This window comes from Copidosoma floridanum, unplaced genomic scaffold, assembly GCF_036245765.1.
Source record: "Copidosoma floridanum isolate Cflo_tuat_1 unplaced genomic scaffold, Cflo_Japanese_pri ptg000030l, whole genome shotgun sequence".
Classification (NCBI taxonomy): domain Eukaryota; kingdom Metazoa; phylum Arthropoda; class Insecta; order Hymenoptera; family Encyrtidae; genus Copidosoma; species Copidosoma floridanum.
The window spans coordinates 8,406,700-8,424,232 of record NW_028321907.1 but is presented as its reverse complement, the minus strand read 5'-3'; the positions used below and the strand labels follow the sequence as shown (position 1 = coordinate 8,424,232).

The 17,533-nt window shown below is 37.8% G+C and overlaps 1 protein-coding gene across 1 annotated transcript in view; it reads left to right on the top strand.

Annotated features, from left to right (window-relative positions):
• Positions 1 to 12,510: 12,510 nt before the first annotated feature.
• LOC106639567 (Cyclic nucleotide-gated ion channel-like) overlaps positions 12,511 to 17,533 on the top strand; it is a 126,654-nt gene continuing 121,631 nt past the window's right edge. The window contains exon 1 of the mRNA XM_089596431.1: positions 12,511 to 12,675. Within this exon, the coding sequence (XP_089452557.1) occupies positions 12,523 to 12,675 (153 nt within the window). The 5' untranslated portion in view covers positions 12,511 to 12,522. The remainder of the gene's footprint in view (positions 12,676 to 17,533) is intronic.

The window sequence follows — 17,533 nt, the reverse complement described above, 5'->3', positions numbered from 1 at the left end:
AGTCTCAGCTCTCATTTGCCTCGATTTTTTTTCCACTCGTGCCCTTTTCAGTCAAAGACGAAAAAATAACGACCAACAACCGTTTAATGTGCCGAGGTTCCACGGAAAAGTATATCGAAGCTGCGCCCACCCATCTAAATGTGACAGCCACACTCTGTGTATGTATGTATATTTTTGTTTTAAAAACGCTCCAGATGCGCGTTGTTATTAGGTTGTCCGTGGAGTTGGAGCTTTCGAAGGAGATCTCGTTTGTGGCTGAGAGTAATTCATCTCCAGTGTACAATTTAAAGTGATCGTTATTTTATTTTTGAAGAACAAAGTCGACTTTCTCATTCGTAAAGTGGGTTGTTTGTACATGATTGAAAACGATCGTCTTATATGGAAAATGACAAGTTGTTAGGCCATGGTGACTTTGTTTGCGTTTGTCTACAGGTTGAAAAAGAAAAATCAATCGAGCCGAAGCGAGCCAACGCCCACGGTAATTTATTTCTTTATTTATCCTCCTTTACCGTGCACCATCCAGTGGCTTTTGCGGTCCCTTTTCAGCATCTACACGTGCCGGAGAGCGTTGAATCCAATAACCCCATGTTTTCAGTTTCATTTCTCTCTCCCCCATGATATGTGTCAGTCTGTCGTTCGCACCCCAGAGCAAAGTCCTCTCAGGCGACTAGATCATCCATCTTATTCGAGAACATTTTGAAGGGCCCATCGATCCTCTCAAGCACACCCCGGCTCGTGTCAGCTTTACGGAAGAATCTCTCCTACAAATAGTCTGTTTTGTTGTACCGATGTTCAAAACTATCAGTGACCACGTGTTTGCTTTTCAACTGAGAAAGCTTCCAAAAAGTCCTGACCCTCACCCGGAAAAACTACATCACTCGTCTATGAAATCGGGTAGTGAGTTTTTCGGCATACTGAGACATTTTCCCAATGAAAAATCCGAGAGAAAAACGTCGAATATTATTGGTCGAAAAAAATTCGTAAAGCTCTTTGATCAAAATATGGTTTTCAGTTTCTTGAATTTATACTTTTAAGAGATCTTACACGTGCATCGAGAAATATGAAGGAAAACTCGTGAACGTAAGTAATTGGAGTAAATGATTTTCTTCTGATTCCAGAATGAATTTTTTTTTAATACTTCTATGCATGAAGTTAATCTCCTAGAGCATATACATTGTGGAATTCCCGTACTGGTACTTACACACCGAGTTTGAGATACCCCAAGCTTGAGTTTTTCATAGAACGGCTCCTACATTCAGCGTTATTACTATCACCTCTGTTGACTTGACTGATTTATATGTTGTCGAAGGGTAACGAAGCACTTTTGTCTGAACAATCATAGCTGTTACTACTGAATCCATTTTCATCAAACTCCAATCGTCAAGGGAAATCGTATACACAGATATAATATACCATACACTTGAAACGAGTGGTTCGATGAACTGTTCTTACTTTGAAACACAAACAGGTTCAATAGCATTTAAGCAGCTTATTTGAAGAGCAGTAATGTTTAATTTTGTTGGCAACTTGAGTAAGGTGAAACGAACACAATTAGAAGTGTGAGAGGGGGCCCTTCACTTTCAATTTCCAACTAATTGAACTTCACATTCATGGCTCGTGCATTGAAAAGATTGTTTTTTTCCAAAGATGTTTTTTGACTCAGCTCGAACGAGCTCTGGAAATAATTGACCAATCGACGGGGCGCGTGAATAAAGCACAGCGCGATCTATAGCCATGAGTGCTCGCACCCCACTGCGATCAACTGGAAATCAAAGAGGGAGACCGATTAAAAAGTCGATCGTTTCACGCAGCCACGGGTATACATATATACGTAGAGAGACTTTTTAGATACCAAAGCGAGGGGAGCTTTCAACGCTGGAGGAGTTTGTAATTAGAGCCCCTCCTTCGTTCAGCTTTTTTGTTTTTTGTTCCTTTTGCCTTTATCCTTCTCCCTTCTTTTCATTCCTTTTGCTGGTTCATTGATGCTCAGTACCCTTCTTACTGGACCATCACTTTCCGACATTGTACGCCTTTTGTTCGAGCTGACGGACCAAAGTATGCTGGCTAATTGAAAACTTAAATTACTCGGTCCTTATTGAAGCGAGTGTGCTACCTTCTGATGTGGACGTAAGGAACTTTTTGTGCGCATTCCCATTATTGTGGTTGTCGCGCGAGTTGTTATTCGAGGCTGTTGTGTCATATTCGTTTACGAATGGCAAGTCTCCGTTTGCGAAAGATTTTGTTTTTAAGATTGTTATGACTATCGTTGAGTATGTCAAGGATTTATCTTCAAGACAACCGATACAAGGATGTTTTAGAATTTAAAGTGTTTTTGTCAGAGATTTAACACTTGCCTGTAAAAGTGTTGAATCAACATCACGGTAATTCATGCCATGTAACAGCTTTTTTCTTCCTGAAAGATCTGGTAGAACTGATTGAACAATTTACAGATATTGGATTCATTGCTTCATAACTTATGATTTATTTTATTACGCAAACAAGTAGAGATTTAAATAAAATTTATGAGTTTCTCAATAAATTTCATTAAAATACTTTAAAAAAAAACACTACCCCCTTCTTCGGGTGCTATACGATATGCAAATAGTACATCAGAGAAAAAAAAAGTTTAAGCCATTTGGCGCATCTGTGAGCTTTTCAATTTATGAATGTACTTTATTTGATACCAAGGAAGAGCTGCTTCCACTACTAATTATTCCGATAAACCGGATCAATCTTATTTATCATAATCCAAATTTAAGATCCTCGTCTCAAGCTAATCGAAGAAATTAACCACGTGGCCATTGCGCAACACAGCACCGTCCCAAATATACGAGAGCAAACTCCGATTATGTTAAACAAACGTATACCCAGACGCAACAATCGCGAACTCTTTGAATCCTCGCTCGAGAGCGATTGCAAAGGAAATTTCTGAATTCCGATGGGCGACCTTCAGTTTCCCCTTACCCCCCTTCACCCTACTGAGAAGAAACAACTCCTTTTCTCCACGTTGGTACGTGTAGCTCTTCTCCCTAGATGTGACCTCGTTTTTCCAGGGTAAAAGGGGAGGGAGGGGCGCGAGTGCCGACTGAAGCTTTACAATCCATCCGTCGTCCGTGATATGTTGTCTCGGCGTATAAATATAACGTTAGCTCCGAAGTGGGCGAAAAATCGATGTAGAGATTCACCTCGTACTCCTCCCTTGCAAGCTCTTTTCGCTTCTTCTTCTTCTCCTCCTTCGCCATCGTCGTCGCGGTTTGATGTAGGAGCCACCTCGTGTGGGTGGTAACACACATCGTGTGTACATAAAGATACTATTTTCCCACAAATTCTATTGCATGGGTATGTACATGTATATATATACGTACGAGGGAGCAGCGCAAAGAATGAGGAGCCAGTCAGCTCTTGCACAACGCGTGTGCGATACTAACTCACCATTTGCAAGGGTCTACGATACGCGTCGACACGGAAATGCTTGCTGGCTTTTTTTATCGAGCGAAAAAGATGTTGGAAAAGAGATAAAAGGCCGCCTCTGCTGGACTTTACGAGTTTTCTCGACGCACACGCGCAAGCGTCCACGAGTACGATTTGTATGCTTTGATTCCTACTGTCGATTGGGGTTGTTTTTTTTTTTTTTTTTTTTTTTTTCCCAACATTCTTTAACTTTGTATGTGGCGTCTTGCACGGAGGGTTTTTGTTTCTTTTTTTTCATAGTTTATACATTTATAGATTCTACTTTTTGCCAATGGTTTTTACTGAGATGGAATCCTTATGTTGTTACGCTTATGAGGCTTGTGTATGTATTGCTACGGAAAAAAATTTGATATCAATTTTTTTTTTTTTTTTTTTTTTTTTTCTGAAACATTTATTTCCCTAAGTTTTATTGAAAAATGCCGTTAGCTTTAAACTAAATCTGTATCTTTTGAGTCGGTCGATGAAACAGTACTACTCTGAACTCTAAAAATAATAGTACGAAAACTGGCTTATGAATGGCGGAAAGGTCCCTCTTATTTTGGTGATAAATCAATTCTCCAACCTTGTTTCTTCCTTCTTCGCTTTCCTGTAACTCTCTCAGTTGCAAATAACCAAGACGAACAAACATTTCGAATGGAGGTTTGAAATAAATTGTTGAATCGTGATACTCAATAGTTAGAACTCGAAATACCCTAATAAACCAGCGCTATACAAAAACAACTAATACTTGAAACTCTAATCTAAAAAAGAAATTCCGAAAACTCAGTAGTTTTTTGCCTCTACACATTTTTACAAAATTACTAAAAGATTTAGGTCGCACCGTCTATTAGTACAAATAAAGGTATCGTTTTTAATTTTATGCCTCTTCTCGATACAAAAGGGACAACTGCGAAACTCCAGACTTCGGGTCTTGCGTGGCAGTCGATTACTTCACAAAATAATTCACGAGCCTCGATCGTGGTCGCAGCGAGCATATTTTCAAATCCAATAAAAGCTCATGCCTCGATAAAAATAACGCGAGGCAAACAAGAAAAGTATCGATTTTCCAGAATTAAATTAAAGATTAGCATAATTATTATCTCATTAAAATTCACTCAGGGGTAAATTAATCCACTTTGACAGAACATTCTCCGAGCGCATTGACACACTTTCTGGTGTGAGAGACCTATGTGCGTCATAATTTTTTCAACGTATACTTTTGCGTTCATTGATACATCGTTGAATCATCAATCGCACGTCTTTGTAAAATTCTCTTCATCACATGCCCAACTCCGATTCGGCTTCTACTGTACTTTTGATTTATCTTAAAAAAAAAGTCGGTCTTTTTCAATGGTCAATCCACAATGCTCGAATAAATAAACAAATGATGGAATACACGTCACGAAACCTTCGTCTTATCTCACTATAAACCACGAGCGTCCCATGGAAATCATATTCTGCCGAGTCATAAACCCGTACGAATAACCACCATACCCCCACGAAAGCTCAGCATCAGCGGGGCGCGCGCTCAAGTTGATCGATGGCCTAAGGAAGCGCAATAAGCTGCACGAGCTCGAGAGTCTCGCTCCGAGAAACCTCGTTTGCTTGCATCTATCAGCGAAACCTAGAAGCGCAGAAGTTTGCAATGTATACGTACGTACAGCCAAGATGAGTTAGGAGGTGTGGGAAAGAGGTGCTTGCTCGCGTTTATGATAATATATAATCCAGTTAGGGCTAGCAGTGGAGCAATAATGCGACCGTGTGTACGAATGATTCCGCAAAAATCTCCCATACGTGATAAATTTGAAGGGTTTTGTGGTTTGTGCGCCTCTTTTCGTTTGTAATATTGCCTAACTAGTAGGAAAATTTGAGGTCACCCTCAAGAGTTATTAATTAATACATTAAGTACTAAATGTTCTAGTTGTAGGCGTGTACATAAATAGCAAACACCCATGAGATAATTTCTACGCCACACTGATAAGCCCAGCTACAGTAAGGCCGAGAATGAAGCAAATCCCTTTTTTACTCTTCTTCGATACCCTTCTCTCTTTATGTGCTTCTATTTAAATTGCTTTTCTGTCTATCAGTGGTGGGCTGACAATCGATTTTTAATTTACTTTTAGATGAGCTGGAAACATTTTCTTCGATAGAAGTCTTTATTATGGACCACAGTGCATGAAAATATGAAATGGGATTACATTTTTTTTATTTAGTTCATAAAAATTGAAAAGTAAAGATTTTGTATACAAATAAGATTAAATCACTTCAACTTCTCTTTGCACCTGTTCATGACTCGTCTTACCTTATTCGACTCTCACTACTTAATTTTAAAGATAACAAACTTTCAAGTTAAAAGTCAGTAATCGTATCATGGACTGTTATCATCCCATTATATGGCTTATCTTACCTTACTCGTCCGTCTCTGTTTGATTTTGTAGACGACAAACACTGAGGTCACAAGTCAAATCATCATCGGCTGCTTTATTTAGTTGTTGATTACAATTGTAACTCAAAAGTTAAAAATAAAAAAACAAAAGAGAAAAACTGTAAGAATATGCTTTTGTTATTGGAATAAAAAGTATTGCATCACTTTTAATCCATCACCATCTGTGGAATGTCTAAACTTACTCGTCTGTCTCTACTGAATTTTTAGACGATAAAGTTTTACGTTAACCCACAATATATTACATCACATTTAATATCCATAACTGTCTATGGCTTGTCTTACCTTACTTGTCTCTCTCTACTGAATTTTGAATACTATGAGCTCTCAAGTTAACCCCTCAAAGTATTACATCACTTTTAATATCCACAACGATTTATGGATTGTCTTACCTTATTCGACTGACACTACTGAATTTTTCAGACGAGGTCACAAGTCAATTACTATGGGCTGTTTTATTTAGTTGTTCATTACAATTGCAACTAAAAAATTAAAAATAAAAAGCAAAACAACAAAACTATAACAATATGCTTTTGTTATTGAACTACAAAGTATTACATTACTTTTAATAACGGTTTATGGCTTTGTCTTACCTTACTCGACTGATACTACTTAATTTTGCCGCTTTGCTATTTATGTTCAAATAGATCAGCAATCTCCACGATATCTTATGATATAAAATCATTATTATACTAATTTTAGTCCATTATTTTAAGTACATGTTTATAATTATGTTTAATCAATGCTGATAATAGAGGTGAGAATTTTTAATAACACAAACATTAGGTGGTCTTAATATAAATTTTTTATGTCAATAGCTCAACTATGAGTCGTAGTGGAAGTATGGGTTAATAGGCATCTGTTAAAAAGTGGGTATCTAAAATTTCATTAAAATTGTCCTATTTCTAGGAACAAAATGTAAATTTTCGGAAAATATACTTTTAAAATAAGTGTATCTTTACATTTTCAAAATTAAAACTATGTCTCATTCATTAATATGTTTCATTAATTCTACAGATTTTGAGTTACTGTTTTCATAATTGTTTAAAGTATTTTTTACCTCTATATTTCAAACTTGTATAGTGTATCCGCATTACAAAAATTCAAAGAAAAATGGTCTACTTGCTTGGTATGAAGATATATATATATGTATGATGTGTAGGTGTAATTGAATTATATACTCATACACAAGAGCGATATTATTATGCTTGTCTAATCCACCAGATATAGGAGGTCGACTTCTAAGTAATAAAAAAAAAAAAAAAAAATGTGACTGTTTGGTGTGAGTTTGAGAGTCATAAAATATTGATTACATTAAAAAAGTTACACTCGTTACTGCAATGAAAAACAAATCAGTCGTGCTTCGCACGGAAAAAAAAAAAAAACTTGTTTCCCTGCACAATCCAAGTCTCTCGTTCAACCACATTAAACCAATAATTTTTCGCGGAACTGCTTGTACACGTATAAATCTACGAACGAATGTGGAACAAGCGAATCACCGGCTGGAGTCAATGTCTCTGCGGATGCGCTTCCGAGGGTGTACGTGTACACACATACAACTGGCGTGTGGCTGCAAACCAGAAAGAAAAAGAGAAGGAGAGAGAGAGAGAGAGAGAGTTTGAAGCTTAATCCAGTTAGGCCGTCGGACTCGCCGCGCTACGGACGTGCTTGTGCAAGCTCCGCCGATCGAGTTGTGTTGCCAAAGATTTGATCCCTCCTCCCCCCCCATCCTTTACTTTTTCCCGAGTAATGTGCACATCGTCTACGTCTTGCTTGTATACATGTATCGATACGCGTCGTTCAGTTCACAGGTTCGCGCGTCTTCTTATGATTCGTTAAACTTGTTGTTGGCTGCAAGTATGCGGCAACAAAGTACAATGACGAAGTTTGAGCTTTCGTGAACTCGTGGGTGCGTATGTATAATAATAATAATAATAATAATACGAGCGGTACTAGTGTATCTTTGTAAGTGTATGCATCTTGTGGTATTAATTTCCAGACATTTACCGGCACACGAACATTTCACGGCTTTAATGTATACAGGCTTGATTTTCTTACACGATCCTCAAATTGTATCACGTTATTGTGCTTTGGGTATTATTCAACTCTATGGTGTCGCGCCATCCATCTGTCAGGAGGAGTTGAGCTTTTCCAAGTTTGATAGCTATGTATTTGAGTTTCGAGAGTAGATGAGGATTTGCTTCCGAGGTGGTAACTTTTGTTTGATTTCATCGTTACAAGCGAGTGTGCTGTCTTAAGGGCTTCCCTGGTACGTGGCTCATGAGTGTTGATGTTTACTCGTGATTTATTAGTTTTGTGCAGATCAGCTATTTTTACGTCACGTGTAGGCATTTACGATGTCCTACTTGAAAAATTAGAAAATTTGCCTGTTTGTCGTTGAAACACTTCAAGAGAATCAGATTTTCTATGTAAGCCAGTCACGATGAGCTCGCTTAGACATCGATATCATATACAACATCCCCAGCGAGATTTCGAGCACTTGTACTAACAGTGACATGATAATAAACCAGTTTGTACGAACGTGTTATGCCAGGTTGTAGCGTCTCAAGATTAGAAATTGCTTATGTTACAGCTGATGGCGTATAACGGTACTGGTCGATTGATGATGTTTTGACGTCAGAAACTACCCTGCACACGTAGGTACACGGGCTGAAGGAGGATTTACTTTTGACCGTTTATCACTTTGGCCGGTGCAATAGCGACTCAGTTTAATTGAGTGACGTAAATTGAAAAAATGTTGATGAACTTTTGTGACAACCAGACCTCGATCTCATTAAAAAATTCTCATCAGATCAGACGCATGAGTGTAATAAGAACAGCAACTACAACAACAATAGCAACAACTTAATTTATTAAAAAACGAAATAAATTCTGATTTCAGAAAATCTTTATTGATACTTAAGTGATACTCATGTTGGACGAGAGGTGTTAATATCTCAAACGTAATCCACGTAAAATTCGTTTGTTTCATTATATACTGAGAGTATATTTCGACGCCTCCCACGATTAAAAGCTCCACTCATACTTTTCAATGTTATATATCGTAGACAGGTAAACATGAGTCAAGCTTTTTTTGCAGGTAGCGTCGATTTGAACTTGAATCATCGAAATCCCCACCGAACCCATACGAATGTATCACACAGAAGCACAACGACAAGTAGTCAGGCACATAAAACATACCCTATGCACGCCTGAGTCTCAGTGTTTCCAACGCGTGAATCTACTCTCACGGGACATATAGTACGGCTTTAACTTTCGCTTCTCGCGATCTTGTGGGGTCGACCTACACCTACGAGCCCCAACTCTCCCTCCCTCTCATTTTATCCCAACCGTTTTCCCTTTTGCGGACGTGCGCGAGATTCCAACCGTACGCCGGTGTTTAATTACTCGCTCTTGGATTGGTATGCCGGCTGTTGGATTCTTTTATGTTTTTGCTATTATTTTTCTACTTAGCTGGTTGTTGTTGAGTGACGTTTAGAATTTTATTGGGATAACGAGGAATTCCAAGGGTATTCCCTTTTTTCCGGAAGATAAGGGAAATACGTTTTTTAACTTGATCATAGTACACGCAATTAGTTTAAAAAATATTTTTTTACAAAAAATGATCAATGCGTTTTCACTAAAAAAACAAGCGAGCAATAGTGTTTTGGTAACCATGCAAGCTTATACTTTTCGCTGTGATGATTTTGATGATGAGTCACCCAGTACACAGTAAACATAGTACCTACCTACTTTGCTCTTCTGCTGAAAATGGGTTATATATTCGACTCATCAATCACGTGCCATCAAATAAATAAAAAAAAAAAATATTTAACAATAAAGGAAAAAAAATTGCTGGTCACGTCTTTCAATTAAAGTCCCAAAAATCACCGGAAATGATCGTCCCGTTTTCCATTACCTACACCAACGGGGGGAGAAAGACGGCCTGTGAAAATCTTCTCCCTTTACTTAACGTTACTTAAGAAACTGTAACAAGAGAATAAAAAAAAAATAAAAAGAAAAAAAAGGAAATCCGATTCTACAACATCAAATCCAGAAGTGCGCGATTAAAACTCGTAGAGGTTGCACCACACCCCAACGTAAAAGCACGCGCACGCAGTCTCTGGTAGCATCATTTACAGCAAGTCATCGTAAACAGCTACGAATCAGCATCCCTTCATCCCTCTCTGTCGTGCAAGAAGTGACACGCTGATGTTTGGCGTCATTCCCCAACCCACGCGAGCGCCATGTAAGCATCGACCTTCTTCGTCAGATTTCCCCTTTTGCTCGAAGACTTGTGTGCCAACCTTGACCTCCTTTCGCAGCAGCCCCTGTAATATAGGGTGGAATTCAGTCAAGTTTTGCAGCCATCGGTTAACGAAAACATACATCGTCTTTTTTTTTTTTTTTTTTTTTCTTTCCTCATCTTCCAAGAGTTGCAACTACCTTGTTTAAGCGGATAGTGAATACTCATTGGGATGAGCGTAGTGCTTTTGGCGTTTGATCAAAGTTTGTTGTTTGTCAATCACTGGAATATTGAAACACGGATAGTATATCATGGTTACTACATCGTACGCGACTGTTGTTGGCTGACTATAGATTATTGAGCTTTAGAGGGAACTTTGAAAATTTTGCATCTTCAAAAACATACGTTAAAATTGTTATCAGCTCACAGAATACACAATTCACGGCAGATTGATATCAAATGATACTAATCATCAGAAATTTTGGATGTCAGTCAGAACGCTGTGTACTTTTTTTTTTTCTTTTTTTTTTTTTTTCTTTAGAAGAACAAGGAAACACAGCAATGTAAAGGGATCCCCAAGTGTTTCGTCGCTCGTATATTATGCACGTGTCTTCTTTCCTTTGCCAACTTTCCTAAGGAAAGGAAGAAAGGAATCTTTTGTAGGCTAAGAGATGAAAAAATAATTCCATCAGGTGCAGTCTCGAGTGTTTGCTCGACGGTGAGAAAAGACGGCTTCTTCGCTCGCGGAACGCATACATCTATGGCTGCTAATAACCTTAATTCTCCCCCCCCTTTTTTTTTTCAAGTTTCGTTTTTTTAGGAAATCACATTACTTTACGGGAGTAGTGATAACTTGAGATTTTTTTCCCCTGCAATAATTAGGTTGAATCAGAGTTAATTTTTTCGATTTGTTTATTCAAGATGAATTGCGTAAAGGCGAAAATCGATTATAGAAAATTTCAATTACTACAATTACATGAACAACCTTATGAGTGGCTTATGAGTGGGAAGCACTTAATCTATACGAGGATCAAAGTTTTTTTTTTTATTTTGCCGTGAAATCTCAAAATCACCTTAAACAGCTCAACTGAAAAATAATAACATATTTCACACTCGAGTCGAGGTACAAGGCGCACCCTAACGACAATCTTTCCTTTTCTTTTCCAGAAGTAAGCAGTGACGCCGAACATCCAAGGGTTAGCTAGTTGAAAAAACGTCTCCACGTCACTCGTGCGCGTCAAGGACCAACAGATAAAATACAGCCAGTCGGTCTAAAGCTCGAACACGCGTGTGCCTGGAAGTAATTTCCCGTGAACAAATCGATCGGCTCCTGTAACACCAACGTCCGATCTCTCGTCTCCATATCCATCCTCGTGCCATGTTTGGAAAATCATGAAGACACTTGAAAGAAAAACTCACAAGCTCACCGTTAGCAGCGTATTCTAGGCAGACGAGAGAGAAGGAACCCCCTCAGCGGCATTAGCCAAAGTCATCGTCCGTCTCTCGGGATGCCTAGGTCTTCTTTTTCCAGTTTGAGGGATCAGACGTGACGGCAGAGGAAACGGCATCAAAGGAAGCCCCGCGTCTCAAATGGCCAAGGGAGACCCGGAAGTTATCTCCAGGCGCCAAGAGGCACGGAAGACGGTCAACCTTCTCGAGCTACTCTTCCGGATTCGCGGGATTTTCGCGCGGCTGGACCATAATCCCCTCCACAAAGGAGGATCCGTGTTTATCGCTACCCTCCGACTTAACGAGACGCAAAAATTCGCGGGCACACCGCTCAATGGTCAAAACATCTTTGCGAAGCTCTAGATAAGAGAGAGAAGCTGTTGAGCCCCGATAACAAGCGCAGCTAGAGCTCGATCTGTTGTCACGGCGGTAGAGGCCCAGAAAAACGAGGAGGGGTTAATTCGACCCCCTTGGAGAAACGAGCCACAAACCGCCTACAAACTTCGTGGCTCATACCGGTTTGGCTGGGGGACCGAAACAAGGATTACCTATAGAGCGATAATTGGTAGCGTCCGCCTCAAAAGAGACGGGGAAGCAAGGCATCCCAGTGGAGGCTCATCGCGGGAGGGGAGGGGGAGTCTGCAGCCGGTGGTGCGTGTGGTGCGCTATGCCGGCGGTGGTTCGGCGACCCTCGCTCGAGGAGGTCACTCGTGGTGGTAGTAGTATAAGTGGTGGTGGTGTTGGTAGCAGCAGCAGTGGTGCTGGTGTCATCGTAATCGGGGCGTCGTCGTCGCGGGCCGATCATCGTCCTTGGTCGTTGTCGTTTGCTTTGCCGTCCGTCAGTTGTCGCGGGTGCAGGGCTTCCCGAGCGCGCCTGTACCCGTCGGTCGTGCCACGAGAGAGCCAGGAACTCGGCCCAAGTAGCCGTTAAGCAATGAAGTTGTCTGTGTCGGCATACAGAGCACAGGCAAGCGCCCACAAGAAGATACTTAGCAATTACCAGCACCAGCTGAGCTACGGTGCGACTAATCAGGCGTCCTCGGCCCGGACCCCTTCGGACCCTGCGGCGGTACTTCCTGGTCTCAAGGTGAGTGCGTGTCCATCCATCATGACGATATACTATAACTCCATTACATCATTTATACCATCAGATCTTCACAATCTATGGTATATAAGCTAATCTCGACAACAATTACACACCGTAGGCCATCAAATTTTGACTATCGTAAAATGGATTACTCTAGTTCTCTGTTTAAAATTACACTGGATTTATCAACACTTTTATCTCACACTTTGATCAGCTATATATTCGAACTACGTCGTGATACTTTCGACTGGCGATGAGGACACATATCAGATTTGTAATGGGTATGAAATCTCGTGATGGGTTGTTAATACGAAAGTGGTCCGACGCTGAGAGGAATATCTCATGAAAGGGACCGGGAGATTCGGAGTACGGCTTATCTACTTGTGAATAAAATATCCCAGTTTTAATAGAAATTTTGGTATTGAATTTCACAGTATTTTTCAATAAGAAATTACTCTCAGCATTTTAACTTCAAAGTACCTACCTACCTACCTATGTGGGTGCTAAACTTTCACTTACCATCTAGTGAATGAACGATTTTCTAAAAAAGCTTCTCGCTGACTGCTGGCACCGTCCATTGTTAAATTGAGATAATTTTGAGTAGTGCTGTATGATTAAAAATTTCCATTCGAATCTTCGTCCCACGCTCTCAAGAGCTGATTTGGTACAACTAAAATAACGCCAATAATGAATTATTACTTCTTACTTATCCAGCTTTGGTGAAGCATCAAGGTTTTGAAATTAAAACAATGTTAGCTCGAGACCTTATTCTTTTTTTTTTTATAATAATAAAAATACTGGAATGTATGAAGTAAAAAATAATCAAAAAATGCTATTGGCTGTCAAATTAACATTGCAAATTTTTACTTTCTAATACATTATTCGTTTTTAAAATTACCAGTGCATAAGCACAACATTTTTCATACACGCAATTAATGAATTCGTCTTCATTTCAAAACGACTTTAATGTAAATTTTACCACACAAATTAGCAGTTAAAATGCGTATAAAATGAACGAATGGAAATTCATAACATACCGTTGGTTTATAAACAACGTTATCAACATGAAAATCGTGACTAATGGCACACAACTGATTCGTTAACAACCCAATGTATCACTAAAGGTAATGATATTAAAATTCTCTCCGTTATATGTACGGTTTCAAAGGATTTATCTTGTCAATAAATTACACCACCAATCAATTAAGAACCATCCACTCGATGCTCTTAAAACAAAACACAATAGCTTGATTTTTCATTTTGTACCAGACATTTTTCTGTCCCATGGTACAATCCGTAACAATGAAAGCTCAGAGTGTTTTTTGGTTGAAAAGTCGAGTACGGTAAGTGCAACACCTGATAAATTACATCGTGGCACTGTACTCAATACCACTTTGGCCGGCTGCCGTTTCTCCATATACTTTCCAAAAGGGTACGGATACGTATACACTTTGGCTCGTCTCTTGGGTATCGTTTCTCCCCCAGTCTGCCTCGACATTTTATTCGCAAGCGCTTCTTTGTATTGGGCGCAATTTTACCGTTGACGGGCAAACAAAGCTTTCCGCTTTTACTTTTCGCTAACGAGGATAAAGTGAGCTCGGTAGCTTGTTATTTTATTCTGGCATTCGAGAAACGAGTAATAGAGACTATTGACAGAAAATAAAAGTTATGCAACATTTACACTGTAAAATCCAAGTGTGTTAAAGTACACGTTTAAAGCGTTTAATCGAAATTTCCGTTTTTATAAAATGCTTTATAAAGTCTTGATAAACGTACCAAAAAAAATCAAATTGATGCTTCGTAAATTATTGCACCTACTCTATCAAACTAAAATGTTTTTTTTCGTTAACGATTGATATAAGACGGCTACAGATAGTAAAACATTTCTATCATAGATTTTACACACTTCTGAGCGTGAAAAATCTGTGACAGTCAAGTTTTTCAACTCCACAGCTTTCCTACATTGATTTTTCTCATTAAAAATTGTCCAATTTATTGGAACTGATTAACCACTTGGTAAACTATATCTTTGGTTGTCCTTAAAGTTATCATCCACGCCACCACAATGTGTTTTATAAAAAAAAAAATTTTAACTTCACACTTTAAACGTGTATTTTAACACGCTTGGATTTACAGTGTATGTTGACAATAGTTTTGCTAATTTTAAAAAGGTTAAAGTACAGTATGCACTCTATTGTGATCACGAGAAAAGAGTATTTGTGTGTGTTTCATTAAACCCACTTTTTTTGTAAAGGAGTCTAATGTGCCTGAAACGTCCTTTATTTTCAATACTCAACTAAGGTACCAGATAAAATTTTACAAGAAATAAATCACGAAATAAAAAAAAAAAAACAGTTTAAGTATTTGGACGACTTATATTAAATTTACAATACTACAACAATTGCGTATTATTAGTCTTGAAAAGAAATATTCTGGAAACGTATAACCTTTTTTTTTTTAATTTCTTCGTGAATTCCAATTTTTTGAAGCTCACGTAGCTTCGTGAATAATTATCTACAAAATTCCTAATAAAAAATGATTTCTTGTATTTACACGTTGTGGTGGATAAATAATATTTTCCGCAAGCAGTGACGAATCAGCTTAATTAATTTACATGTATTTATACGTACAAATAAACTTTTTCTACTATTCTACCTAACGAAATTCATTCACGAGAAGAAAACTATTTAAAAAATAAGATTAATTCATAGTAAAATCCATACATTCGGTAAAAGCTCAGAACTAAAAACAGTAATTTAGACAACTCATTTTTTACTAATAGAGAAAATCTAGTTTCACAAAATTAGCAGAAACCAAGTTAGAACCATCAATCATAGACATAATTATACATATGCAGATACAAATACTCCATTATTTTTTAAATCTTTATTTCATACAATCCATACAGCAAACTAATTTTCCGTTTAACAAAAACGCTCGGGATTCCTCGTTGAAAATACTGGTACAACGATTTATTAAAATTTTATTTAAGTTTGCGAAAAAAAAGGAAAAAACTATACAGAACATTCCTAATGAAAATAACAATACAGTTTTTTATAAATAAAACAAAAATACCAAAAATTGCTTCGATATTAGCCATAAAAAATTTTCGTGACTCCAAGTGTAAGCAGCTGAAAAAACCTCATTAGCCCAGTAGAACGTAAGATCAAAGCGTGAAATGCTCAACACGTGTCAAAAGCAAACATACCGGAGAGTTTACTCTTATCTTATTGCTCATCATCCCTACTATTCCTCATCAAATAAATATTTTGCAGACGATACTCAATTACATTTGCCGTCTTTTTGATCCACTACGTGTGCCCCTTGCAATCGTTCGTAGTGGCAAAATAGACGCTCTCGTTGGTTTACGTATCAGAATAGTACACGTAAATAAAGTGTGCCTCCATCACGGGTGAAACAACCGACTTCCGGCGAATGCTCTTGTTCAATAAATTATGTACTCACCGTAATAAAATCTGATGGATTTAATAAATCAGTCATTTTTGTCAAAAAAAGTTCTTGTGACGTTAATTTAAAAAATCTTGCCTCCTTTTACAAACAGGACTTACACAGTCAAGTGGATGCATATAATAAAAGTAACTAAAATAATCGAGCGTTTCAATGAAAACAATTGGTTATAGCATCTTTATTGACGGTGGATGAAGAAAAAAAAAATAAAAACCCATACCATAAGAAAGCGTACAAAAATCACGAGAAATAGTATTAACTTATGTTTCATGATAATGGGATCAGAATGGATAAATGAAAATACTCCTCAAAAATAAATACTTGCAAAAACACCAAGCGGTTGGCTAAACTTTGTTAATCAAAAGTCTCAAAAAAATTATACTGTTTAATGCAAAAGTTGTGTACAGGAACTGTTAAATAAGTAGATGGTACTCAAAAGGTATAACGTATATGTTCAAATGGTACAGATATCACAAACAATTATTTTAATGTCAGATTCTAAAAGATCTTTCAAATCGATTTAGTATAATATGTCTAGCAGTAAAATAATGTGTTTTCCAACGCCCCACACCAAGTAAGCTCAAAATTTAATTGAAATTCGTACTCAGCCGATGACCTATAAATGTGTATGTGTGAAAAGAGCAAAAAATGAAAGGAAAAGGAAACTTTTTTTGTTCTCGATCGTTACTTCAACTCATCAGTGTAACGAGCTAACGATCTGAGCCTCAGACGAACACTCGTACGCTTTTTCACAATGAGTTGCAAGATTTGTATAGCGTGACGAAGAATATCATAGGCATGTGCGTATTTTATTTCAAAATGAGTTGAAATAACGTGTCTCAACCTACATGTCACAGTAATTTTCGATAATTTTTATACGAGCCCTATCAATTAAAAACGTATTAAAAATAAGTGCTGGAAAGAAAAAGAGAGAGAGAGAGAGAGAGCACGCGCTAGCTGTTGAAACTACTATCAGTAATGATTATTTTTGTACCTGGTAACTCATGTTACACTATAGGTGCGAATAGAATTTTTTTACTAAGAACACAGTAAAAGTCCAAAAAAAAAAAAAAAAAAAAAAAAAAAAAAAAAAAAAAAAAAAAACCGCCTAAAGTAGGAAAACACATTTTTTTCTTTTTTCTATTTTGTTCTTTTTTATGCACTCCGAAATTTCATAAGTCAGCGAACAAGTACGAATTTGAATGAAATACTAAGCCTGCTTTATATAGAGTTTTGTATTAAGATATCGAGTCATCTTATTTTAAATTAATATATTATAACGATTGTAAAAAAATTAAATTAAATTTCCTTGTAATATCAAACAATTGTAGTGCCAAAAATACTTACCAGTTACGTCAGTTGCAAGTACCCTTAACATAAGGATACCTTT